At 43.9% G+C, this 26,603-nt stretch overlaps 2 protein-coding genes across 2 annotated transcripts; one reads left to right on the top strand and one right to left on the bottom strand.

Annotated features, from left to right (window-relative positions):
- The first annotated feature begins 7,490 nt into the window (after nt 1-7,490).
- CHURC1 (churchill domain containing 1) lies at nt 7,491-18,542 on the top strand. The gene is made up of 4 exons (XM_035126138.2): nt 7,491-7,640; nt 8,902-9,037; nt 10,344-10,414; nt 12,810-18,542. Exons 1-4 carry the CDS (start codon nt 7,602-7,604, stop codon nt 12,900-12,902), a joined length of 339 nt encoding a protein of 112 aa, XP_034982029.1. The 5' UTR covers nt 7,491-7,601; the 3' UTR covers nt 12,903-18,542.
- On the bottom strand, nt 18,406-21,705 carry GPX2 (glutathione peroxidase 2). The gene is made up of 2 exons (XM_035126149.1): nt 21,472-21,705; nt 18,406-18,766 (listed from the first exon to the last, which is right to left on the bottom strand). The coding sequence occupies exons 1-2, from the start codon at nt 21,694-21,696 to the stop codon at nt 18,416-18,418; spliced, it is 576 nt and encodes a 191-aa protein (XP_034982040.1). The 5' UTR covers nt 21,697-21,705; the 3' UTR covers nt 18,406-18,415.
- Nucleotides 21,706-26,603: the final 4,898 nt, after the last annotated feature.

Here is a 26,603-nt window from a genome sequence, read left to right as displayed (position 1 = left end):
AATGGTCAGGGGTCCCTTTACCTTTACCTCTCCAAATCTATTGTCCACCCTTCCCCTTGCTTACACCAATCACACCCCACCCCCATGAGTGAGGTGTAAAAGAGGCTTCCTTCTTTCCAGACTCAGAACAGGCTAGGGCTATTGACCAGCCATCATTATAAGAAAGGAGTTACTTGCCTGGGTCATTAACACAATCTCCAGCAGTCCAACTGGTTTAATCAGTTTAAAAGACCTCAGTCTTACAATGATAGAACCATGGAGTTGAAAGGGAAACCCCAGGAGATCATTTAGCTCAAGCTTCACTCCATTAACACTATTTGTAATCACTCCATAATTTCCTCATTAAATCCTTTGCAGCATTTTCTTTGCTTCAGTCATTTAGGTCATCAAAAAGAAAAAGTGTACAGTGCTCATATTGTCCCAATTCAGATTCAAACTTGTCTCGTTTCTACTAATGTCTCATTTTTGTTTGTTACATTGTCCAATTGTTCTATCTTAATGCAGGATTATCTCATAGCATAAAGAATCATTCATTCACAGATGACTGTCCGTCTTTCCATTCTTAGTTTTATAGGAACTTAAATAGACTTTCCAAGACTGGAGTCAGCCACCACTGGTCAAGATCATATAGACAGCATCTTAGTATCCTGCAGCCAAAGTAGTCCCATTTGTGTTCCTATCTACACCAGTATCCAGGACATGAGCTTGTGGACTGTGTGAGTGCCTTGCCCCACAAGATCAATCAAGAAGAGGCACATCTTTATCTAGCAACCAGCAATCTCATAATACCAAAATATTTTCTTTCAGATTAGTACAACAGTGTGATTGAGGCAAAAAAGTCATACACTATATATTTGCAATAAGTAGACAATAAATCTTGATAAGGAACTATGAATAGATTCAGATAGGTAGCCATGTTGATCTGACACAGTCAAAATAAATTTAAAAATTTAAAAATTGTCCAGTAGCACCTTATACCCAGAACAAACTTAGTTGGTCTCTATGGGACGCAGATGGCGCTGTAGGTTAAACTATAGAGCCTAGAGCTTGCCGATCAGAAGGTCGGCGGTTCAAATCCCCACGACGGGGCAGTTCGAAAGCATGTCAAAGTGCAAGTAGATAAATAGGTACCGGGAAGGTAAACGGCGTTTCCGTGCACTGCTCTGGTTCACCAGAAGCGGCTTTGTCATGCTGGCAACATGACCTGGAAGCTGTACGCCGGCTCCCTTGGCCAATAATGCTAGATGAGCACCACAACCCCAGAGTCGGTCATGACTGGACCTAATGGTCAGGGGTCCCTTTACCTTTAAGGTGCTACAGGACAAATTTTTATTAATTTTTTTATTTATTTGAACTATGATTAGATACTCCTCTTCAGAATATTTGTAGTTGTGGTCTATAGGCACTGATTCTAAACCCAGTGCTACCTTTATTAGCATTCTAGAATTGAAAACATACAAAATCATGGACAAATAAGCTTGTGGATAGGATAAATCAGGGCAGTTCAATGCATGCACCCCACAAGACCTTTTTTGGCAGTACTCTGGCAACATTGGGCTGCCTTCCTAAAGCTGATTAAGTGAGGCTCTGAGCTTTGGGAAGGAAGTGTGAGGCCTCTGACAGGGTCCCAGAGTCCTCCCTCCTCCTTCCCAAAGCCTAATTGGCTCTTTTCCAACTTTGGGAAGGAGGTATGAGGGCTCTAGGGGCCCTGCCAGAGCCTTGTGCCTCTTTCCCCAAGCCTGGTGCCTGGCTGGCTTAGCTGACTTTGGAAAGGCAGCGCTATGTGGGGGTGTTCATTTTTAGCCTCACCATATGACAAGGCAGTGTGTGGCCTGTGGGTTCCGTGTCAAAGTACTCTAGCAGCCCACTTAGTATGAAAAGTTGGATAGATTGCCCCAAGATAAATAGTGGCAAGAGCTTTTGCTAGCTAGCTAGCTATTTCAGACCTGTAGAACTGTGTGAGCTATTTGGTGAATGAGGCCCACTCCAGTATAGCAAGGACTTTCATAATGGGACAGCCATTTACATCTGATGTTTAATTGGGGGGTGTTCCTGTTTATTAGGAGAAGCAAGATCTATGGCTGTTTTATTTGTTATTATAGGCATATTCTCCTCCCCTTCAAGCAAATTCCCAGGGCAGTTGATCCATTTGTTGGAAGACAGTTTGAGCCTTCGGGTGCACTCCATTAACTGGAAGTAAACCCCACTAAACTTAGTAGGTCTTAATTCTGAGTAGACACTATAGGCTTGCACTACTAGACTCTCACTTTTTTTCCTTCAGAGTAAAAAAGAACAAAACCGTTGCACAGCTGCACTTGCTCTCAGGTAGAACTTATTTTTGTTACAGGTAGGTAGCCGTGTTGGTCTGACGCAGTCTCAACAAAATTTAAAAATTCCTTCCAGTAGCACCTTAGAGACCAACTAAGTTTGTCATTGGTATGAGCTTTCGTGTGCTACTGGAATGAGTTTTTTAATTTTATTTTTGTTAATGGCCCGAGCAGATGGTTGAAGGTAACAAATATGGTAAGGCTAGAGATAGTTTGTAACATGTACTTAAGTTAGTTATATTTGTACTCTACCCTTACTTTGTCAAAGGAGCTGATTATCTTCTTCTTCTTCTTCTTCTTCTTCTTCTTCTTCTTCTTCTTCTTCTTCTTCTTCTTCTTCTTCTTCTTCTTCTTCTACGATCACTCGTAGCCAAGTAGGATTGTCTTCCATAAACACGGTTTTAACAATGGGTCCGTAAGTGACTGTGGAGGCCAATTCTGGATCCACACATCCTTCCACAGTGGGGACATTGGTTTCCAGGCGGGAGTTGATCATGGTGTGGATTTGCCAAGCGTGCCTTCCTCTTAGCACGTTTCTCCATTGCGTCCTGAGATCAAGTTTCTTCAAAGCCCATGACACCTTTGATAAAGGCTGTTCTCCAACTGGAGCGCTCTCAGGCCAGGGTTTCCCAGATGTCAGTGTTTATACTACATTTTTAAAGATTTGCCTTGAGACAGTTTTTAAACCTCTTTTGTTGACCATCAGCATTACGCTTTCCATTTTTAAGTTTGGAATAGAGTAGTTGCTTTGGAAGATGATCATCAGGCATCCGCACAACATGACCATTCCAACGAAGTTGATGTTGAAGAATCATTGCTGCAGCAATGATGAAGGCTGCAGCATATAGGAATCTACCGGTTTGTTGTGGAGCTGATTATATTGTACTTCTGGCTGCTCTGTAAACTGAAGGTGCTATGGGAGCTGTAGCGAGCTGAGAGGTTGCTCCAGATGTTTTTAATAAAAAATATAACTTGTATGACTTATGATTTGCTGCTGCACAGTAACAAGGGGTGGAAACAGGCTATTTGCTAATATTGATGTCTCTGTCCTCTTCTATATAGCCTGGAGTCAAAAGCACAAAATGTCAGAAATGCTTCAAATATGACATTTAGTACTGTATAGCTTTTTTCCTTGAAGATATATTTCAGAACAGCACTGCAGAATGACTCAAAAACAATTTGCCTAGCCCTAAGGAAGCACAGACATTTTCAATTAAATAATGGACAGAATGGGAAGGCTATACTTTGTCAAAACTTCTTTCACTTTTATAATGAAAAGAGGGCTGCAGTTCTGTGCACTGTTACTTTGAGAGAAGTCTCATTAAACAATAGCTGCAATCTGAATCATGTCTCTTCAGAAGAAGTAAGTAGGACTTAATTCAACTGGATTTACTTCCAGGTAAATGGGATTAAGATTGCAGCCTTAGTTCTTAGTAAACATGCATAGAATTGGATTGTGCCTAAATTGATAGCCCTCAAAGTGACCCTCTTAGTACACTAGTTTCTGATACCTACTCAAAGTAAGTACCCAAAACTCAATGCACAATGAAGTTAAACAAAACAATGTTGATTTAAACAGATTTATATGGCAATATTAAAGTCAGTCAAGATGCTATCATCAAACATTTTCTTCAGCAACAGTCCCACTGACTTAAATTGGCTTATTCCAGGGCTGCGTATGCACCATACCTTTAAAGCACTTTCTCCCCCCCCCCTCTTGGGACCTGTAGTTGCTGGGAAGTGTAGCTCTGTGAAGGGTAAATTACAGTTCCCAGGATTCTGGGTGTGCGTATGTGCTTGGGAAATAGTTATTTTGATTTCCTGTAATTAATTTTTTTGTACTTCTAGCTGTGATCCTACTCTTTAATTTCTGTTGCTTTTATTTATTGTAATATTAATAAATAGCTTACCTTGAACCTTTGAGTTTGAAGAAACAGGCCTGTTGTCATGGCATGTCACTCCAACCATATCTGTGTTAATTTAAATCAAACAAGATCACCATTAAATCCATATATTTTTATTTAACTTGAATGTGAACAGGAATCCATGCATTCAAGATCTAACTGCAGGAATCTCGAGTGTTTTGCCACACACACCCCATCCTCACAGTTTTGGGACCAGTTCACAATTTGAAATGGATTAACATTAGTGCATACTTTCCTTCCATTTTAAGAGGTGTGGATGTGGAAGATAAAAGTCTCAAACTTTAGGTAACGTGCAGAGACCCTATGTCCACCAGATTAGTCCACAATATGTTGCACATCTGACAACTGGGCCCCAGTGCTGATGGGAATGTTAGACTGCCTTGTTCTGTTCTATCATGTCACTTTCTGCATTATTCACTCATAGATAGCAAATCCTTCAGGAAAACTAATGTGCTACTACATAATTATCAAAATAATTTAATGTGAGCTACAGGATAGAATTGCCCCTAAGAAATAACTACTGTGACCAACCAACCTCAAACGCAAGCATTTGGAAGCCTAAAATCTCAGCATTTTTATTTGCTTGACTTGTTTTTGCTTAATTAACATCTGGCAGTGAATGTCTATTAGCCAAACTCTGTGAAACTCATCAGCAGACAACAGCTCTGGCTGAAGCACTGCAATTGCTCCAGGAAACTCCACTTAAACTAACACTCAAACAATGTGTGGGAGAAGGGTAATTAAAAGCAGGGGTGGGGAAAACTGGGAATAAGTTAGTACCGGTAGGTCTTCAGAAGAAGAGCACAAAGTTAACCACCTTCATTTTTTTCAGTATTGGCATTTATGAAACAGACATTTTGTAATACAAACCTTGAGCAGAATGCACCATAAGACCATTTGATTTCCTATGAAAAGCTAACAGAGGCAGGTGTTAAATTTTATTATGCCTGGATTATGTTTCCCTGGAAGTAAGACCTGTGCAGTAGGTCTACCACAGGGGTGGGGAACCTCCAGCCCAGGACTAGACTTGGCCCACCAGAAGTCCCAATTTGGCTCATGAGGTAATTTTCTGTGGGATAACATTTGCTTGATGCAACCTCATATTAAGTTCCCATAAATAAATTGGAATGATTTCTCAATAAATCTAATCTACCCCTAAATAAATCCGGATTAATCCTCAATAAATATATCATTTGGAAGCGACTTTAGTTTATAAGCATGACGACAAGCACATTCTCTAGTTCTCTCTTTTAAATTAATAAAACCCAATTTGAGAGACAATAATTGTCTAAAAGTTGAGATAAAAATATGATAAATAGAAAGTATTTAAAAGATTTAAAAGATAAGCCACACCATGGCTTCTCCTCTGAGCCTGGTAATGTTGCTTAGGTATTTGGAGTGTGCATGGAGACAAATGCCTCATAATGTGTCTGATTACAGTGGTTGGAGTGTTAGGGAGCTAGCCTTTGATGCTTGTAGTACTGTATGATTATTTGGAGTGCTGGGAGCACCCCTTCTTTTGTCTTGGCATTACATTGTTTAAGAGGCTGTGGAAGAGGGTAATGGGAGCATGTTACCCATATTCTTCTGGTCGGGATTAAACTTTTATATCCTACTTCCCAGATCTGTGCTTTATCCTTTTTGAGCCAGGGCCACATTGACCCAGTTATAAATTTATGGTGTACATAGTTGGTACATAGTTGGGTGTTTGTGTGTGTGTGTGTGTGTGTGTGACAGATACAGCTTGTGGACCATAGGTTAGCCACTCCTGGTCTATCCTATGGAGCAAACCCCACAGCTGCGGCTGCCATTGTGTATCCTGGCCTCTCCCATTGGCTGCATGTCAAAGAGTGTTTTGCTTGTGTGGGACTTGAATCCTTGTCCCAGGGAGGTCTCTTTGCAGGCATTCCATCCAGGAATCTCTGTGGATGCTGTTTTGTGCACCTTCTTCTATATCCTCTTTGTGGTTTGCTTGCAAAACAGTGGCCATGTGAGGAGCATTAAGGGGATTTGAACCTGTGTGTAGGAATGCCTAGGGACTGTCAATTGTAGGGTCATTGAAGGCTGTGCACCACCAGAGTTGATAAAGTGGGGTACTGTGGCGTCGCACCATCTTGTGTGTTGTGATGCTGGGGTGTGTGCTGGGGGCATGTCTCCACCACCACCCCTGTGAATGAATAGGCTATGTGTAGTGTCACTGGCACAGTCCCAAAGTATTATTATCCATTTGTCCTGTTTTTATGTGCTTGTTCTTTGAAGTACCGGTATGTACATTGGAAGTATATTTACATGTTTTGTGGGTCTTATTGCAGGTTGTGTATATTATATAGGGACCGCACTGCATATGGTACTGCAGTATTAGCCAACATGGTACACACCAGATTAGTTGGACTCCCATTCCCACTAGCCCTGACCATCGCAACCAGTGGTCAGGGACGATGGAAACTGTAGTCTCAACAACATCTGAAGAGCGCTATGTTGGCTACCCCTGTTGTACTGTATCCCTTTTTTTGTGTGTGTGTGGGGGGGGGAATCACAAAACTATCCTCTTCTATTCATCACAGAGTTCAGTGGGACTTTTTCTGAGGTAAATGCATAGGATTGCTGTCTCACAGTCCGTGTTAAGTCTGTACTGGATAGAATTAATGAACTGATACATTCTCGTTCAGCAGTTTAGTGCTGGACTGGAACCAACTTTCTGAAGACTTTTTATATTTTTTAAGACATGGGGACTTAAATAAAATAAAATAAAATAAAATAAACGTATCAGCAACGGACTCGCCATCGGATGTTGGTTATCTAGATGTTGCCATTTGTTGATGTCAGGTTTGTGACTGAAAGCCTCCAACAGTTCCCTTTTTACAAAAGAGGGAAAACACTGAGGCGCGCGCCGTGGTTACCTATAAGAAATACCGGTACGTAACCCTTGGGCGAGTCAGTTATTTTATCTGCAGCAGTACATACACCTAGGTCCCATTTAAGCTCCATTATATATATTTTACTCGAGTTACGAGCGGGTAGTAAAGAAAACATAGTTCGCAAAAAGGCTGCGCGGCGCAAGGGTGGGGTTGGGGATATCAGGGTCTGCTGTTAAGACGCCACCTTCGCACCGCCGCCAGGCACCGCACAACGTTCCGCGCCCGAAAGATGACCTCACCTCCTCCTCAGCTCCGCGCACCTGCAAACCCCGCCTCCCCTCTCAACCACAGGCCCCGCCCACAGCCCAGACTCCTCCAGAGAGGAACGTTCGCAGTCGGGCCGAGGAAGTCTCGTTTGTTTCCTTCTTGTCTCTCGCGTGGACTGTGACGTCAGGGGACGCGCGGAACAAGGAAGCAGCTGCAGAGGCAACATGTGCGGGGGCTGCGTGAAGACCGAGTACCCGTCGAGGGTAAGGAGCGGGCGGAGGCAGGGGCGGGCAGCAGGCGCCCTCTCTTTAATGGCGTCTCTCTCCACAGGTTCACGAAAATGACACGCCCCCGGCTTGCTCCTGATCAGCTTGGCACCCGCCCCTCTACAGGCTGCCATGAAACCATCGTGTCCCTTTTCTTCCTTTATTGGCTTAATATAAGGCGGGCCTCGCCTCTTGAGCCCGTCGGAAGTGCTGCTCCGTTAGATCTGGGCAGCTACAGCCCACTCTCGCACACGGGGGTTTAGCGGGGGCTTCCAGGTCAAAAGGTGTGACTTGCAGCCGACAGTCCTAACCTCTACCCACTTTTTACAAAGTAAGGCCTGTTCCGCGCCCCCTCCTCGGTGCTATACTGTTCCCACCCAATATCTTCACCTTGGTAATGATTTGTTCGCTTTTAATTGGGACATCCGATGCCCCAGGCAGCTGCAGGAAGTCAGATTCAGAGTAGGTGGGTGGAATTGCGTTGAGAATGACTACTGTAATCATATTCGTGCAGAATACTGAATGGCGGTATTTTGGGTGGTGGCTGCACCCCAGTTTCCTGTCAGCAGGGTACAACTAAGTTAGCCTTTCCAGCTGTTTGCCATCACCCCAGCCACAGGGCCAGTGGTCATGGATGATGGAAATTGTAGTCCAAAATGTCTGGAGAGTGACAGTTTGAGAACATTTGAAATTCCAGAAAAGCCTCACCGCAGAACCCAGTAAGTGTCTAGGGTTGTGGTTTACAGGTGACAGAGTGGTTTTAGGTTATAATTTATGAATATATTTACATATATTATGTTAGGATAATTGAGAATATGTGTGCAAAGTAATTCAGTATTACTAGCCCCATATGATCTATGTGGATGGCTGGAGGGAAACAGACAGGCATTGGCACTGAAAGTCAGTGGCTTGCCTAAGACCACTAAATGTTTGCGGTTAGCCTAAAACTAGAATTGGAGAGGCCCAGTCATGCTATTAACAACTTTTACATCCTCTGTTAGAGCAAAACTAGATTTTACTCCTAGCATATAAATTGTGTCTGTTAAGTTCCAACTTCATTGCTAATGAAGGGATTTATATATGGGAAACTGTGTAGCCCTGAATCAAATCACCCCATTGCTGGTTTTTAAAAAAGAAAAAAACACATTTTCTAGTTGCAGAACTCCCATGTATTGCATAATTTGATGATTAAATGAAGCTGTTATAAGAAGAGAGCATTGGTTTCACAATAATAATTTTGTTCTTCTGAATGCCTTAGGGTAACACCTGCTTGGAGAATGGTTCCTATTTGATGAACTACGTGGGTTGCATTGAATGTAAAAAAAAGGATTTCGTGTTGATAACAAACAAAGTAGCAGAAGATGATGATGGAGAGGAAATTATCACTTATGATCGTAAGGAGGCTGAACTTTTATCAACTGTACAGACGTGCTCAGGGCTTAAGAGGCCCATTCCAGAAGCCTGTGTGTTGAAGAAGCACTTTTTATGATGGTTACATTTTCAAATAGGTGGTAGTGATCCACTGTGACATGGTGCTCACCAGGATACATTTTGCAGCTGATGGAGGTAGTCATTCTCAGTTGTAAGCGTAACTACATGACCAGATTCTCTCAGAATTGTGGCTGCTGCTGAAAGAAAACCTATGTTCCCATTTCTTTCTATCTGGCTCTTGGGGGAAATCTGTCTCTTGCAGTGCCATTCTGGCTACCAGCCCTCCTCTTATTTATTTCCTCTAGCTTCCTAGAATAGTTTCTATCCCCATCTCTTTCACCATGCTTGAAAGCTGCTTATTTATTTTGTTTCTTTATTTTGTTATTGAATTTATATACTGCCCTATATAATCTGTCTTAGGACAATTCACAGACTGAAATCAAAATATAAAACCACAAAATACATAATCAAAATAAAAACAACAACAACCCAATAACTCCCCCCCCCTTCAGTGAAATTGCTTGGAAATGTAATGCATGCATCTTTTGGTGATGATTGAATGAATGAACCAGTATTTCTCTTGTGTTATCTGGCTAGTGCCACTCTATAGAAACCAAATCAGCCATCTTCGAGTCATGTAGAGATGTAAAATTTTCTAAATAAATTTGTCATAAAATTGTGATGGCAGTGAAAGATTTAAGTTGTGATTAAATTAATTACCTAACTGCAAAGGCTGTAAAAAGCAACCGTGTTCAGCAGCCGTGGCAGTGAAAAGAAACTTGTTCTTTTGGAACATCATTCTAAGATTAGATGTATCTTTCTGGATTTTGCCACTTGGCTATTTAAACAATTTTAAATGAGCAACCAAGTGTCAAACTGCACTGTTTCCCCCTCCCAACTTCTCTGTATACCTCTGTGTTCCTACTCTCCTTTTTCGTAGCTACTGCTGCTACAATGGTTGCTTCTAGCTGGATGGGTGTTGTTATAGTAGCTACGTATGTGCAGCTTCTCTCCTGTCAGTTTGGACAGTGGTAGTGATAGAAAAAGCAAAGTAAACACAGTATGAGAAAGCATAAATAATGGATGTGCACCCCCACATCCTTATGTGTGTGGCTGGACTAACAAATGTCTTCCTTTGGATTCCTGTCTAACTGGGCGAATATATTTTTGAAACGAGGGATTGATTCAGAGCATGAGCATGATTGGGGCCTAAGTGGTCCTGCTAGCCAAGCTAATGATCTTTTCTAAATCTGTTGTTTTTCCTTTCAGATGTATGTAAGAACTGTCACCATGTGATAGCCAGGCACGAATATACTTTCAGTGTAGTGGACGATTACCAGGTAAAACGCTTGTGACATTCATTAGTCTCCTATAACTTGTTTGCTTGTTTTTGTTTTATGTTTCTGTGTCACTAAGATGCAAGAAGTACAGTCATACCTCAGTTTTAAGTACGCCTCGGTTTGAGTACTTTCAGTTTAAGTACGCCACGGACCCGTCTGGAACAGATTAATCCACTTTCCATTACTTTCAATGGGAAAGTTCGCTTCACATTAAGTACGCTTCAGGTTAAGTACGGACTTCCAGAACCAATTACACTCATACTTCGGGTTAAGTACTCTTCAGGTTGAGTACTCCGTGGACCCGTCTGGAACGGATTAATCCACTTTCCATTACTTTCAATGGGAAAGTTCGCTCCAGGTTAAGTACGCTTCAGTTTAAGTACTCCGCGGACTGTCTGGGACGGATTAATCCACTTTCCATTACTTTCAATGGGAAGTACAGACTTCCGGAACCAATTGTGTACTTAAACTGAGGTACCACTGTATTGGGATCCAAGGTTGCAGTCCTGTGCGTACAGATCTGGGAGTATGCCTCATTGAACATACCAGGATGTATTTTGAATACATAAGCACAAAATTGTGTTGTGTATAGTTCTAATATAAAATTTCCATCTCTTTGGGGTGGGGGGGAGGAATCTAAAGACCATGTGTGCTTTGGCTGACATGCTCCTGGTTTGTACCAGCTGCAGAATATGTTGCAGCTGCTACACTGCTTAGAGTTATTCATTCTTTCTGTGTGTGTTTTAACAGTCTTTCATTTGAGAAATATGTCAAGGCACTATGAGGTCCATATCAAATGACAGACTATCCAACAGATACTACCAAACTTCTTTGTCAGTTATGTTTTGCTGATAGCCTCTAATATAAAGATAGCTCTTCATGTTTTACATCATGTTCAGTGGTGATAAGTGCTATTGCTGTCGCTGTCCACATCCCCTCTTATAGCTGTATTTTTTTCCTTTTGGTCTTTTGTTTGCTTATGTAAACAATGTGTTTTCAAAATGTGTGCCGATGGCAGATGGCATAATTGCTTACATTCTGCATGATGTGCATAGCAGTATTTAGCATCTAGTACAGACTGTTGCTTTTTAGAATATCTGCTTTCATTGTATATGCAGACATGCAAGTTTCTAGCCCTCAACCAGTTGAAAGAAAAGCAAGGGGGTAAAGTCGTAGGTTTTTCCCCTGTGTTGGCCCAGGCCCACTCCGCACCCACTCACCCACACTGAAAGCCAGACTTTAGAAGAGTTGGTCAGCTTCTGAGCTGTATGTTCCTGAGTGCAACTTCCCAGACTGAATACAATGCTGTATCTCTGTCTCCCTCTGCTGGGTGGATATTGGATCTTTGTTAACATTCTCTCAGATAATTCATTAGTCCTTATGACTCGTGCACAACTGGTAGTGCTTATTAAATTTTCAACTGGATGGTTACACAACCCACTACTACTCCTGGGTCGCTCCCTGTACATGCTCCTCCCAGTAACAGCCACCACAGTTTCCTTTATAATACAATCCTCTCACATAGGCATATTTCTCTCTTTTTCTTAAATGCTGTCACCCAAAGCAGATGATAAAAAGATACGATCAGAAGTGGTGAGGGTGGGGATAGTGGGGAGAATGCAGATTAAAGAGCACTGATTATAAAGAGTCTTGGAAGATCTGGTGTGACTCATAAGGGCTTCCATTGTGGCTCCTTGCTTTAAGTGAAAAGTCTTGTGTTCAGTTTCTGCAGTTATTCTGCATTACCATGCCTATGTGCTCTCCATGGTTAAAAAACAAATAATAGAACTGTGGGTCAAGAACTGTTGAATTCTGCACTCTAGTTCTTGCAACAGTCAAGCAAATATGCGTATACTTACTTTTTTGTATACCTGGGTCTGGTATAATTCTGAGAAGGGACGGAAATATAGAAGCCTGCTTTTTTTTGTCTACTCTCCCCCTATTCTGGCATTGCCTGCAAATTTTAAAGATTGTATTTGTGACCATATGGAGAAGAAACTCAACAGGTTTTTTTTTTAAAAAAAACGAGATTTGAGGTTTTTCAGATGCTAAAGTCTACACCCAGTACTTCACTTCATTTTCATAGTGTCGCACCGTTTCTGAGCAGCTGGAATTGTACAGGCATGTCTTCACAATAAAAAAGAAAAAGAAGTATTGTCTCATGTGGAAGCAAGTTCTAACAAACACGGCTTCAATATGATGTGACATGGGCAAACTGCACATTAAAGGTCTTGGTTTGTAAAACAGCAGCATTCTTTGACGACCTGGAGACTTTCCATTGTAGTTTTCAACTAGGTAGATGCTAGATTAGCCTGATGTGGCCTGGCCCGTGTTATGGGCAGCAAGTGTTCTCTCTCACTCTCCCAACGTAAGTGTGTTTTGTCTCTTGTTCTAGGAATACACCATGCTGTGCATGCTCTGTGGCAGGGCAGAAGATTCTATCAGTGTCTTGCCAGACGATCCTCATCTGATGACTCCATTGTTCTGAGCCTCTTGTTTTTAGCCGATTGTATCATGTTAATTTTTTAACAGCAAGTCATGAAATATGGAATTTTTTTGGAGGGGGGATCCTGTTCAGCCCATGCAGAGTCAAGTGATATAACCCCCCTCCATGTTTTTAAGTTACAATACAAGCTGCTTACCTGTCCTCCTCTCCACGATAGGTACATACTGCTTCCTAAACTTGTAGGTGATAAAGAAGCCAATTTCCTCTGTGCTGGCTTTAGGGCCTAATTTTTAGGACTCATTGTCAGCTGGCTTTGGTAGGAGAAACAAAAATAATAATTCTGAGAGGGGGTGTTCTGCAGTTGGCTTCATGCAGAAATGATAACAGCATCTGAGGGATAATAGAAAATCTTCAGGAAAGAAAGTTGATGGGCAAGAACTGTTCAGAGTTTTCGCCATTTCTGTCTACGAGCTGAACTGTGTTTTGCTAGATGAATAAAGATGTTAACTGCTAGCCACCAGTGTGGAAGCATTTGTCCGATTTTGGAACTGCCCAGATTATTTCCTTTTCTGTGTCAGGAAAAGTCTTTATCAGTGTTATATATTTAGTGAATTGGCTCAAGTATGGCAGGTGTTGGGTTCCTTTGGCCTTTCTGATGTTGCTGTACTACAACTTCCATTATCTCTGGCCATTGGCCATGCTAGATGGGGCTGATGGGAGTTGTAGCTCAGCAACATCTGACGGGCCAAAGGTTCCCCACACAAAGGTTCCCCTAGTCTCTCTCAGGAGTTGTCATCTTTTCGTAGGGCCTGCAAGATGGAGCTGTTCCGCTTGGCCTTTGGACTGACTCAGTTTGACCCCGGTGTTACCCTCCCCTAAGGCTTTATCCTACAGATATTTAAATGAGGTTGCACTTGTAGATTCCTAATTTTAAAATTGAATTTTAACATTGTATTTAATCTGCATTTTAATTGAATTGTTTCTTTTATGCTTGCTTTGATATTCTTGTTGTTAGCCGTCTTGACTGGGAAGGGCGGGGGTATAAATAAAATTATTATTATTATTATTATTATTATTATTATTATTATTATTATTATTATTACTACTACTACTACTACTACTACTTAACACCTGAAGTGTGTTAGTGTTTTAGGTTAACACAGTTCTGTCCTGATTCAGTACCAGCCTGTGGTCCTTGTCTAGTTCTACCTGGCTTTGGTTGGGTTGTGAAATTAGGCGGGGGGTGGGGAGGATCTGGTGTGAGGCTGAGTAAAATGTGAAGTTGCCCTTCAAGAACAAAGCCAAGTGCTGTAACTTTTCAGCCACTGCTTCTGATAACTCTTGAGTATCAGCCTCTGGATTGCCCATTTTGGAAGTGTAATGTACTATATATTTTGGAAAGTTGTTTTGTTCGCTATGCATTTTGACATCAAATTTTGCATGGTGGTTTCTGAGATCAAGGAGCAGGTTTTCATCTGTGTTTGAAAACTATTGGATGCCACTTTGAATCGCGATAGTGGACTGAGCCTTTCAAAACTCTGCTGATTTTAAACACTGATTTCAAAGCAAGCAACTCTGAGGACAAAGGCTGCTAGTGCTTGATGAGATGGGTCTTTGGTGTGATCCAGCAAGACAGTTCCTGCATTCGGAATTAAAGCTTTCTTTAAACCCATGGTGATGGAACTATTTCTTTCCTAAATGGCTAACCGGACACACTAGAAAATTGCAAGGGTACACTGACAAGCTTCATGGCGAAAATAAAGCATATTTTAGCCATCTTGTTGGACAGCATAGTAGGTACAATACAGCTTATGCTTCTGTCCCATTGAAATAAATGAGGCAAATGAGCCTGAGCTACACCCATTGTGTGGGATTCAACCTTGCGCTATTAGGATTATCCCATCAGCACAAGAATTTTTTGCTTGCCAGATCGAACAATCCCCTCTCTTCTTTCCCTGTGTACTGTTCTGGTGGTTCTCCCAACCCCACAGTGCTGATTTTGGGGGAGGGAGGTGTAGAAGCCTTGTTGTGTTAGCAGGACTTCTTGTGCTGGCTCCTGCAAAAGCAACTTTTTAAAGAATGTGCCCCATTTTTAAATAAAGTGTTACACTAGCCAGCACTTCCTTGAGCAGAATTGCACATTGCTCTCCCTGCTCTGAAGGAAACCCTCTGTTCTTGCCACTTAGTGTTAGTTTCTTGGACCTGTATTGATTTTCATTCCTGGAAGGCCTGGCTAAATGGAGTCTGTAATGCGCTTCATAGATTTATTTATATTTTAGACTAAAAGGGGGGAGGGGTCTAGCAGGCCCTGACTCATTAGATGTCTGTGTTTCTTTCCTCTTGCACTTAAAGCACTTCAGGGGAAGTGCAACCAGTAAAAAATGTGATAGTGGCAGGCCCCTGTCTCCTCATTCCTGCTGAAGGACTTGCCATGAAATGCGGTGCTGTAAATACAGTAAACAGGCCTTGATTTTCTGAAGTGCACGAAGAAAACTACAGCAGCCACCTCATTCAATCAACAGCGCAAGGGATGCATTGGAAATAATGACCCTGCAAAGAACCGGGGCTGTGTTGATGTGCAAAATGCCCATCCTTTCTTTGTGGTCCGCAGCATACTTTTATTATTGACTAGCTGGCCAGGCCATGCGTTGCTGTGTCTCATCCCTGTGGTTCCCCCCACTCTGTCCCAATCCATGACCTATCCCGTCCCCTTCTGCCCCCAACCCACACCCAGGCGAGTCCCTACCTCCATTTGGCCTAGTAGCTGCAGTACGAGTGTAGCCTCCAATAGAGGGCCAAGGTTTTCTAGCTGTAGTACCAGTGTAGCCACCGCTAGAGGGCGCTGTATTGCAACCTCTTCTGCCTTCTACTGTATTTCCCAGCTTCCCCGGATATCCACTGGAGGGAGCACTTTTTTGTACAGAAATCCAGGTTTCTACGGTACCTGTGCTTGGTGTGTCATCTGGTCAATGTAAGTGGGTGGTTACACCCCCACATGTGACTTCGGTTTTTGTGGGCAAAGTTGAGCCCGATTGGGCAAGCGGTTGTGGAGAAAGGTGTGGAATAACAAACACGCACCTTCTACATTTTAAAATATATATAGATTTTTATGATTATGCGATACCTGAAGAGCATAGACTCTCCTAGGGTCATCCAGGTGGACAGCGGCAAGACATGGCGAGCGTTGAATCTCCCTCTTCATCCATCTGGCATTGTGACTCCTGTTAAGACCAGGCCTTGCTTTAAATGGAAGTCATGTTGCATTGTACAGCTGACCCAGTTTGCAAAAGCTGGTCTTGTTCCATACAGCATATTAAGATAAGCTGTATTGTGACGGGGGGGGGGGCATCTCTACTTTATAGTTTGTGCTGTGGCAAGCCCAGGTGCAGGGAAGCAGGGCTTATTTAAATGATCATAATGAATCTCAGCAATTAAATCTCCTGTGCAGGTCTGGCATACATCAGACTAGCCTCTCCTTAACTCTCCTTAAGCAAAAGGCATTTTGTCAAGACATACTCAGGTTTACCATTTCCTAACTCAGACATCTCCTTTTGCACCTGCTTCGTGCCCTCTCATTTACCTTGACTGTTTTTGGAGTGATTCTGCACTCCAAAATTCTGCTTTACCTGTGTGGCCACCTCTCCCTGGCTGTTTGGACAGAGTGCCAGCGATGGGGAGTGCTGCAGTCTGCCACTGTCAGATGAAAGCGGAGGGTGGTGGTGGTGGAGGAATGATAAACAGAACTGCAGACATTTCATCCGCCTGCAGAATTCATGAGACCAGGTCAGCGTTTCTGCAGTGGGTCCCAGGTGCATGCCCCTCAAACCCAAATCCTAGATTGGGACACTTCGCATTTTATTTGCCCTAGGTTAAACAGAGTAAATTATGATATAAAGAATGTTCTTATGAGATGGCAGAGGCTGATGGATGTTTCCTGAGATGTGCATAAGAGTATGGTAAAGAGTAGAGCAGGTTCTAATGAGTTGGATGTGAACAGGAAAAGCATATAAAGAGAAATAGCAGTGACTTAAATGGCTCACCTGAGTTCAGCCGGCAGGACAGAAGCAGGAGGTTTGGTACCGCTGAAAGCGATATAATCAGAAGTAGAGGTGGTAGATTCTATAAAATTAGAATCATAATTGCCTGATTTTCCCCTGGATTAGGAAGAGTTTCTGCCACCTGCATTGAGTGATAATGAGAACATAAGAGCTTTCTGGATCGAGTCTAGCCTTCTGATCTCACATTGCCGACAGATGCTTATGGAAAGCCTGTAAGCAGGAGCTGAGCATCAGAGCATTCTCCTCCTGTGGTTTCCAGCAACTGGTATTATGGTTTACTTTGGTTAGGAGCAAAACTCAATTTATTTGTGCTGCTCTTGCAATATGTGTTAACAAAGCTGGGCATTTTAATACTTCCTGCGTGGAGCTGGGGCAGCATGTAAATTTTCTAACCAGGTATAGTCCCAATACAGTATCTTAAGACAAAGGGGGCTGATAGAATACTGCAAGTCATATTTGTTAAGTCTATACTCTCACGGGGAGAAATCATGAATTGTGGCAGGGAATGCTTTTACCTAGCAGAGTTTAGGGTCATTTTTCATTTGAATGGTTGGAGCCATTGGGGGATGTGGAAGGACAGAAATATTAAGCTAATAAATGGCCCCCAGTGCCTGGTATTGTACACATACTGCTTTGTTTAATGCCACGATTTATGGGAAATGGGAATAAAAAGGACATCGAAGGCCAGAAATGGGAAAGAGTTGTGGTTTTTGGTTTTTTCAGCCTAGGAAGCAAAAGCAACCATTTTAAAAGTGTGTGATAAGAAAACAAGGGATTCTTCAACTCATTTATTGGACTTATGAAACAAGGAGTGCCCAGCAAGCAAAGGCCAGGGGATCAGCACCTTTACACCTTTCAGGCCCCCTCCATGGAGCTTTAGGAGGGCACCGTCACTCAGTAAAAGTCTGATGTTGGCTCTGTCAGGAGCTGGGAGGAAGCACCTGATATACCCAGAAAGAAGATGAGGGAGTTGGGGCGTGGGGGTATTTCTACAGGTGGGCAGGGAGGAGACACCCATGATCACAGCGCAGTGAACGTCAAGCCATTCTTATGACCCGCCTTGCTCCATCAAGACACTTAGAATAATCCAGTGGTGTCTGGTGCCCATTGGGGCCAAATGCGGGGAGATCGACAGTTAAGTGGGGCCAGGGCCAATGACAGACAGAGCCCACTAACTCTAGTTTTGCCTCCTTCCTTCTGAGTTCTACAAGAGCAAAACGGAGAAGGAAGAGGAGGAAGCTGACGGGCCGTGCCACCTCTCGGGGCATTTGTAAGAAATAAGGTGAAGGCAGGCTGAGGTTGCCCTAACGCAGTGTTTCTCAACCAGTGTGCCTCCAGATGTTTTGGGACTACAACTCCCATCATCCCTAGCTAGCAAGACCAGTGGTCAGAAATGATGGGAGTTGTAGTCCCAAAACATCTGGAGGCACACTGGTTGAGAAACACTGCCCTAACGGACCAGTCTCCACTGGAATAATCTTGGGAATGCTTGTTCTCTTATTTGGCAAGCTTCAGGAGGCGCTGGATGTCAGGCTCGATGTTGGTGGTGAGGAATCGGGGGCTGTAGCGCTTGAAAGGCTCGCCTTCGGGCCCCACCAGGAACTTCTCAAAGTTCCAGGAGATGTCATGGCGGTGCACCGGGCTCCAAATGATGAACTTAGGCTCCATCATGAAACAGGAAGGGTTGTCATCTGGGTAAGGAAGTTTGTCCTTCAAGTAGGCAAAGACGGAGTGGGTGTTCTTGCCGTTCACCTCGCATTTCTGGCAAAGGGTAAAGTTGGGTTCGAATCCGGACCCAGGCCGCACATACTTCAGGCTGTTGAGGATCTCTTCATTCGTGCAGTTCTCCTGATGGAGAGAAGTGGGAAGCACAATGAACATTGGGATGCCCTGTACAGATCAAGCTCAGTCTATTCCCTGCTGCACTTAGCGGAACCAGCAGAGCACTTTGGACGCAATCTTGCTTTGGTTCCTGCTATGCTCAAATGCATGGCTGGTTTGACTTATGTGAAAGGGTCTTCCTTGCAGGGGCTGAAGCTCATACAAGAGGATATTGCACAACATTCTGGGGCAGGCTCCCTAGAACAGATGTAAGAAACAAGGACTCTCGTTGCTTTCAAGGCAAGAGTTTCATATATGTGTTTATAAGCAATAATTGGTTTCAAATCATCTTACTGACAGTAAGAGCTGTTCGACAGTGGAATTTGCTGCCAAGGAGTGTGGTGGAGTCTCCTTCTTTGGGGGTCTTTAAGCAGAGGCTTGGCAGCCATCTGTCAGGAATGCTTTGATGGTGTTTCCTGCTTGGCAGGGGGTTGGACTGGATGGCCCTTGTGGTCTCTTCCAACTCTATGATTCATTTTGACCGGTGAGATGATTTTCCTGTTCTTTTAGCATATTGCAGTATCCCCCTCCCACAGATGCTACTAGACTCTAGAAGTATTTCTGGAATTGTAGAATACTGACTCTCAAGTTGGCTGGATTCTGTCAAGTGCTACGTGCAGTGAACTTTTTTTTTAAAAAAAAGTCTTTTGTTTTCAAACCTTCTTATATGGATCCTATCTGGGGTGACGAGGAGTGTGGGTTGCATGTGTGGCAGAGGAGCGGCTTGCCCCTCTGCAGCATGAGGCCACCAGATGATTGGCCAAGAGTGACTGTGGCTCGGGGGGGGGGGGATAACTAGTTATCTCTATTCTAGGGTGTTAGGTTTCCACAACTGGAAATAAGTGTGGTGCATTTGTGGTTCAGTGCCAAGAATATTTTCTCCTTGGGTAGGCTGGCCAATGGCATTTGTTTTATATTCAGGTCCTTTGTGTTCAGTGTTTGGCACTGAGGAAGGAGCTGCCTGCTGGAGACAGCACAGAGACAGTTTGAGAGTGTTGATTGGCAATGACCTTAGGTCTTTCTCAGTTCTGTCATTCTAATCAGGGCTACCTATTTTAGGTTTGCAATTTATAGAGCAATCCTGTGCCTGTTTACTCAGCAGGAATTCCTTGTTCAGGGGGATTTACACTCAAGTAGCAGCAGCCTTGGCGAGACAAACGGTCCTGTTGCAAATTGCTCCCATGTCTGCAAACATCCTTACAAAATCCTCATAGCTGGCTGCTAGACTGATGAGAGCTACTTCTACCATCTTCTCTGCTGCCTGCAGTGAAAGGGACTCGTGTTTAGTGTGCTAGCGCAAGCAAAGCAAAGTTTATCCCAGTACAAACAAGTGACGATGAGTAATTTCCTTCCTGGGCACCTGGCATGATGGGCAACAGAAATCTTCATATGGATTAAGGGCAAGCTCAGGAACTGATGCAAGTGCCAGGATGACAAATGGTGACCGAATTAAACTCTTGACTGATCCCTAATGAAAAAATAGATGCCTACAATGAAGCAGCTAAAAAAAACTGAAAAAGTAAAAATAAATAAATCAGTGTATCTAAGTTGATAGCAGAAGAAAGTATAAGTCAATCTTCGGATGGTACACACCTTCTTGAATCAAGCATTCCCCCCCCTTTTTAAAAAGGAAAATGGCCTTTAATATTTATAATGCAGAAGATTGGAAATCTAAATATAACATAAGTGATTGTATGAGCTTTTGTTACTGTTTATTAGTTTTTATAATTGCATTTTTTGTAATAGTAAGTTTAAACTGTTTTTAACACCACCCTGAGACTGTAGGGTGGGTAGAGTGTCATAAATGAAATAATAATAGGAATAGTAAAGACAATGTAACTGGCATAGATAATAATGGCTTTCTGGAATCATGGAGTGACCCAGTTTCCTCTAGCAGAGCTACACTTCCCTAAACCCTTAACAAACTACAGTTCCCATGATTCTTTGGGAGAAGTCATGTGCTTTAAATGTATGATGTGTACACAGACATTTTCTTATAAATTTCTACATTTTTGCTCCAAATAAAGCCTTTGTGATGCCTTTAAAAGTGACAATATTATAGGGTCATAAATATGCTAAATTACATGTGCATCTCTTAACAGGAGAGCCAGAATAAGTCTCAATTTATAGCAGTTGAATTGTTTGAATTGAATTTGAATTTTATTCACCTGGCACTTTGCTGCTCTCTTCTCCTGAGAATCCTGCAGGATTGAACAGTTATTCAGAAGTCACAGTCCAGAACTCTTTCAGATAAGTAAAATTATCCCTCCTACGCAATACACATGTATCTTGACCCTCCTGTGTGTAATATCTGCTTGGGAGCAAAGCCCCATTAAATTAACAGGAGCTGCAATCCCTCACTTCTCAAACCAGTGCGTATAGGATCCACAAAGAAATAATGATAGTGTATTGAAGAGAATGGGCTTACTTGATGGAGGAGCTGTAGCTCAGCAGAAGAGCATCTGCGTTGCATGCAAAAGGTCCCAGGTTCAATCCCTGGCATCTCCAGGTAGGGCTGGGAAACACCTGTCTAAAGATTTGGACTGCCGCCATGCCACCAGTCAGTGTCAACAATACTGAGCCAGATGGTCTGACTTTGTATAAGGCTGAGAGATGGAGCCATCTTTTGCCAGTCAAGGCTGGCCAAAGAGAGAATGAACCAGGTCACTTACCTGGTAGCCAAACTGGTTGCAAGGGAAACCCAGCACAACCAACCGTCGAGGGTATTTGCTCTGCAGCTGGTTCATCTGGGTGTAATCCCTCACCGTTGTGCCTCAGAGGGAGGCCACGTTTTCTATCAAGACCACCCTCCCTCTGAAGTTGTTGAAATCCACCTTCTCCCCTTGGAGGTCGGTGGCGTTGAGATCGTAGAAAGATTTGGCTATGGGAGTCATCATGGCTGCAAGCAACAGGGTAGCAGTGAGCCCCTTGCAGATACAGTGACTTGCTTAAAATGCTCCTCTGTGGGTTCACGCGATTGGCTGCACCCAGGTCCTGCTGGGATGGGCGGAAAGTGGAGCCAATGCCTGTTATTGATCCACCTCTTCACTGATTCGGAACAAAAGGCGCAGGTCAGGCCACGGTGTGTTCCATTGCAAGCATGTAGCTCAGGAAGGATATCCAAGCCACGGTGATACTTAGGCCAGCTCTCAATAATTCATGTTGCTTAAGACAAAGGAGTTTGCCTCGGAGAATGCCAGTGTGATCCTCAGGAGTAAGTCCCAGTGTGCTCAGTGGAGCTTATTCCCTCGAAAACGTGCTTAGCATTGCAGCCTGGGCTGGGAGGGCAAGAATTGAAAATGCAGCGGCTTGTTGCTTTTGTAGTAGCACTTCGGGATCATTAACAGAGGTCAGGACATAGTTAGGCTGGGCAAAACTATATAGGCTTGGTGCTGTATAAGTTCATTATGCAGAGTTCTCTGTGGAGCCCAGTGAAGGCACATTTGCAGTACAATATCAGAGTGTGAAAAATTGATGTGTTGTAAGAAATTGCTGCTGTTTTGAACCATTTATAGCAGGGCCTGATACCGTAATTGTTTCCTGTTGAATCTGCAACAAAGTGTTGCTGCGTGGAGTGCTTCTCTTCTGGGTTCCAGACACTCCATCTCTCCCACAGTTTTCCATCCCCACCCCCAACAGCCTATGAGCATGTCCACTGAGGTGTAGTGTGTGTGTTTTGAGTAATGTCTGCGTTTAGAGCAGTGGTTCCCAATTAGCTAATTACTGAGGACCTCCTATTTTTTCAAAAGCCAAGCCACGGACCCTTTTGAAAATTTTGTAGTGTAGCTAGGGAGCAGGGGGGCGGGAATCCCGGGTGGCACTTACATTGGGGGTGGCATGCCAGATCCTAAGGTGAAGAGCAAGTCCAGGCACCCCAGAGCCCGGTGCGCTGCTCCCGAAAGCAGCATAGCCTGGGGCTGGGCTCTTAGTGCGCTGAGCTGCTGCATCTCCCCCCACCCACCCAGCCTCCAAATAGCAGCTGAGAAGGATGCAACTGGCATGCACTGGCACCGGGAGTGGGGCTGGGCCTGCAGTGTGCCCAAGCCATGGCATCTCTCCTGGGAGTGAAAAAGCAGCATGGGGCTGGCATCCGCCTGCCACCTCCCCCTCAGCTGCCCTCCAGCAGGAGGGTGACTGTGAGTGACTGCAGGGTATCAGAGCTGCCTGTTTTCGCAGGCAGTGGTTGGCTGGCGCATGCACACTGCATCCTACTCAGCGGCCCTCCACGTGGAGGGCGCTGGGAGGGACACAGTTCTGGCAACTTGCCCCACCCCGGGGGCTTGCTACGCTGCTAACTCTATGGTAGTGACCTCTGCAAAGCAATTTTTTTTTAACAATTATGGGGTGGTAGCCCTTAGTAAGCAGAGGATTGTTGTTGTTTAGTCATGTCCGACTCTTCGTGACCCCATGGACCACAGCATGCCAGGCACTCCTGTCTTCCACTGCCTCCTGCAGAGGATTTTAAAGGTAAAGGTAAAGGTAAAGGGACCCCTGACCATTAGGTCCAGTCGTGACCAACTCTGGGGTTGCGCGCTCATCTCGTATTATTGGCCGAGGGAGCCGGCGTACAGCATCCAGGTCATGTGGCCAGCATGACAAAGCCGCTTCTGGCAAACCAGAGCAGCACATGGAAACGCCGTTTACTTTCCCGCTGTAGCGGTTCCTATTTATCTACTTGCATTTTGACGTGCTTTCGTATACTTAAAAAAACAAACTTGGGCTGAGCAATATCTCATTTTCAACATTGTGATATATCAGCAGCTAAACACGGTGATATTCTGAAATATCACAAGGTCTGAAATTGGGGATCAGGCGTGGGGATAAGGGAAAGAGCATTCATGGAGATTGGGCAGGTGGGGTGGGTGCAGATCAGGCGTGGGGATGAGGGGAAGAACAGCTGCAGAGATCGAATGGGTAGGGGGAGGAAAGGAAGCAGAGTCACCTCCACTGCATGGGTTGAGTGGGAGGGGGAGGGGATGGGGATCAAGCTGCCACTGTGGCTGCTGCTTTCCTGCTGACTTAAAAAAGCTGTTCCGCCTCACTCAGTGCCAGGGGAAGGTAGTGCCATGGTGCCTTGAAGCGAAGGCAATCACCTTTCCTGTTTTCCCTCAGCATGAGGGAAGGCAGCTCAAATCAGTAGCAATATCATGCTAGGAGCGATATATTGCTGTGAATTGCCAGGTCAAAATCGTTATCATGGTGTGATTTCAAAACCAATATAACTGATTTGTAAGAAAGACTGTACAACCTGAAAAAAAGAGACAAGGCATGTACTTTTGTAAACCAAGAAAATCTTTAATTAAAATATTTTTTTAATTTAAAAAAACCAGTTTTGGCCAATATATTGAAAAATCACACGGCACTAAAACAGACCATAAAATTTGTGATATTACCATGCAAAAATGACCAAAAAATAATTGGGGGGGAGCAAGGGATGGGGCCATGGACCCCCTGGGTGCATTCTGCGGACCCCCAGGGGTCCCCGGACCTCTAATTGGTAACCACTTGTTTAAAGAAAGGAAAATCAACCAGTCTTTTTGGAATAATAAGCTGCATCCAAACGTAAGTTTTATAAGACTTAGAATCATAGAGTTGGAAGAGACCACAAGGGCCATCCAGTCCAACCCCCTGCCAAGCAGGAAACACCATCAAAGCATTCTTGACATATGCCTGTCAAGCCTCTGCTTAAAGACCTCCAAAGAAGGAGACTCCACCACACTTCTTGGCAGCAAATTCCACTGTTGAAAAGCTCTTACTGGCAGGAAGTTCTTCCTAATGTTTAGGTGGAATCTTCTTTCTTGTAGTTTGAATCCATTGCTCCGTGTCTGCTTCTCTGAAGCAGCAGAAAACAACCTTTCTCCCTCCTCTATATGACATCCTTTTATATATTTGAATAGGTAGAGGGAGCACTATGCGGAGTGTCTGAAGCAAGCAGGAATTAGCATTGGAAGCCATGTGTCATGTCTTCTTTTTCTTTCTGAACCACCTCTCTGAGGTGTACTATTGAGATAGTCCATTTGATACAGTCTGCTGAAGATGTCTATGAAAGGGCCCCAGATAACAGTCACATTTGTCAGCCTTCCTGCAGCTGATGATACAGTTAATCACCACTCTCTCCCTATTCAAACGCTAATGATGATGAAGAACCTGCGTTTTGCAGATAGAACAAATACTGGGGGAGGAAGCAGCAGATTCTTTCTGAGCCTTTATGGCAAAAAGGAGCCATTGAAGTTGACTGCAAATTGGTCTCCCACAAGGCAACAGACTGGCAACTGGGCTAGTGAATTGACCCAACTCGGTAAGGACTACTAGCCTTTTCCTTGATGCTTATAATTACCAGGATAACTATCTATCAAAAGTAATAACTCTGCATTTGAAAGGGTGTGCAAACTGCCCCTTTGGACATACTGAGGGCACACACACAGTGTATGGTATATCATTCAGCTAAGCATAACGGATTAAAAAATATATTGTGAAGTAACAAGCTTTGCTATCTTGTTATGCGAGCAAAGAACATTTCCCCACATATATTCCATATGCAATTTGTATTGCTACAGGATTGAATAAATGAGCTGGGCTGGGGGTGGTTTCCAATTCTTTGATTGTAAAGAGAGGCTAATTGGGTGCTTCAGACCTGGCAGAGTAGATACAGTTTAGCAGATCCCCATACAGTAGTTAGTGAATTGCAAGCCAATGGCTCTTAATGGGTGTCTGCATTAATGGTTGGCAGAGATCAAAATGGGTTGCTCTTTTCCTTTCCTTTTCCAGCTTTCTCGATGTAAAGGGTAAAGGGACCCCTGACCATTAAGTCCAGTCGTGGATGACTCTGGGGTTGCAGCGCTCATCTCGCTTTACTGGCCGAGGGAGCTGGCATTTTGTCCACAGTTTTTCCAGGTCATGTGGCCAGCATGACTAAGCTGCTTCTGGCAAACCAGAGCAGCGCACAGAAACACCGTTTACCTTCCCGCCGGAGCGGTACCTATTTATCTACTTGCACTTTGACGTGCTTTCGAACTGCTAGGTGGGCAGGAGCTGGGACCGAAAAACTGGAGCTCACCCTGTTGCAGGGATTTGAACCGCCAACCTTCTGATCAGCAAGCCCTAGGCTTTGTGGTTTAGACCACAGCGCCACCCGCTGTGGTGTTCTCTATATATGCAGGAACAAATAAGACAAGAGAGCTTGGGAGAGTCTGAGAGCTCAGCCTGGACTCTGCAAATAGTATCCCTACCTGCTGCAGGCTCTCTGTAGGCACCATGTGGGTGCAGCATTAATATTGCTTGACACTGGTGTCACTTGCTTACCTGGATGGGGAGGGAACAAGACGTTTGGGGCCATGCAGTTGCACCACTGGGAACATCAGATTGGCTGGTGGTCAGCCCATAGCTCTGGCCTCACCATTGTCCCGCCCCAGCCCCAACCAGGTAAGCAGCAGCAACATCGGTGTCAGAAGGGGCAGTTTCACCCACCACAAACATGGCTGGGGTACAGTGAACTTCAGTATTTGTTGGAGTGGTTTAACTCTGTATCTATGCTCAACACATATGTTTGCAAATAAGAACAAGTATTATTACAAAACAATGGCATGCCTCCAGTACCCTCGTCCCAAAATGAGGCCCGGCCCAGTTAAGGACAACCCCCCTGAAACGTCTCATGGTTCAATGAAGTAGGGGTGTGCATAACAATATTTATCACGTCTTGTGTCAACCTAGAATAGATGCAAACCTTTCCCATAATAGTTTTTTTATTGACTGCTGAGGTCTGTTCTGAGAATTATAGCAGTGTTTTGAAAGGAAAAAAGAAAAA

The sequence above is a fragment of the Zootoca vivipara genome, chromosome 1, assembly GCF_963506605.1.
Source record: "Zootoca vivipara chromosome 1, rZooViv1.1, whole genome shotgun sequence".
NCBI lineage: Eukaryota > Metazoa > Chordata > Lepidosauria > Squamata > Lacertidae > Zootoca > Zootoca vivipara.
Note: the sequence above shows the minus strand (reverse complement) of the source record. Positions and strands in the feature narration are given on the sequence as shown.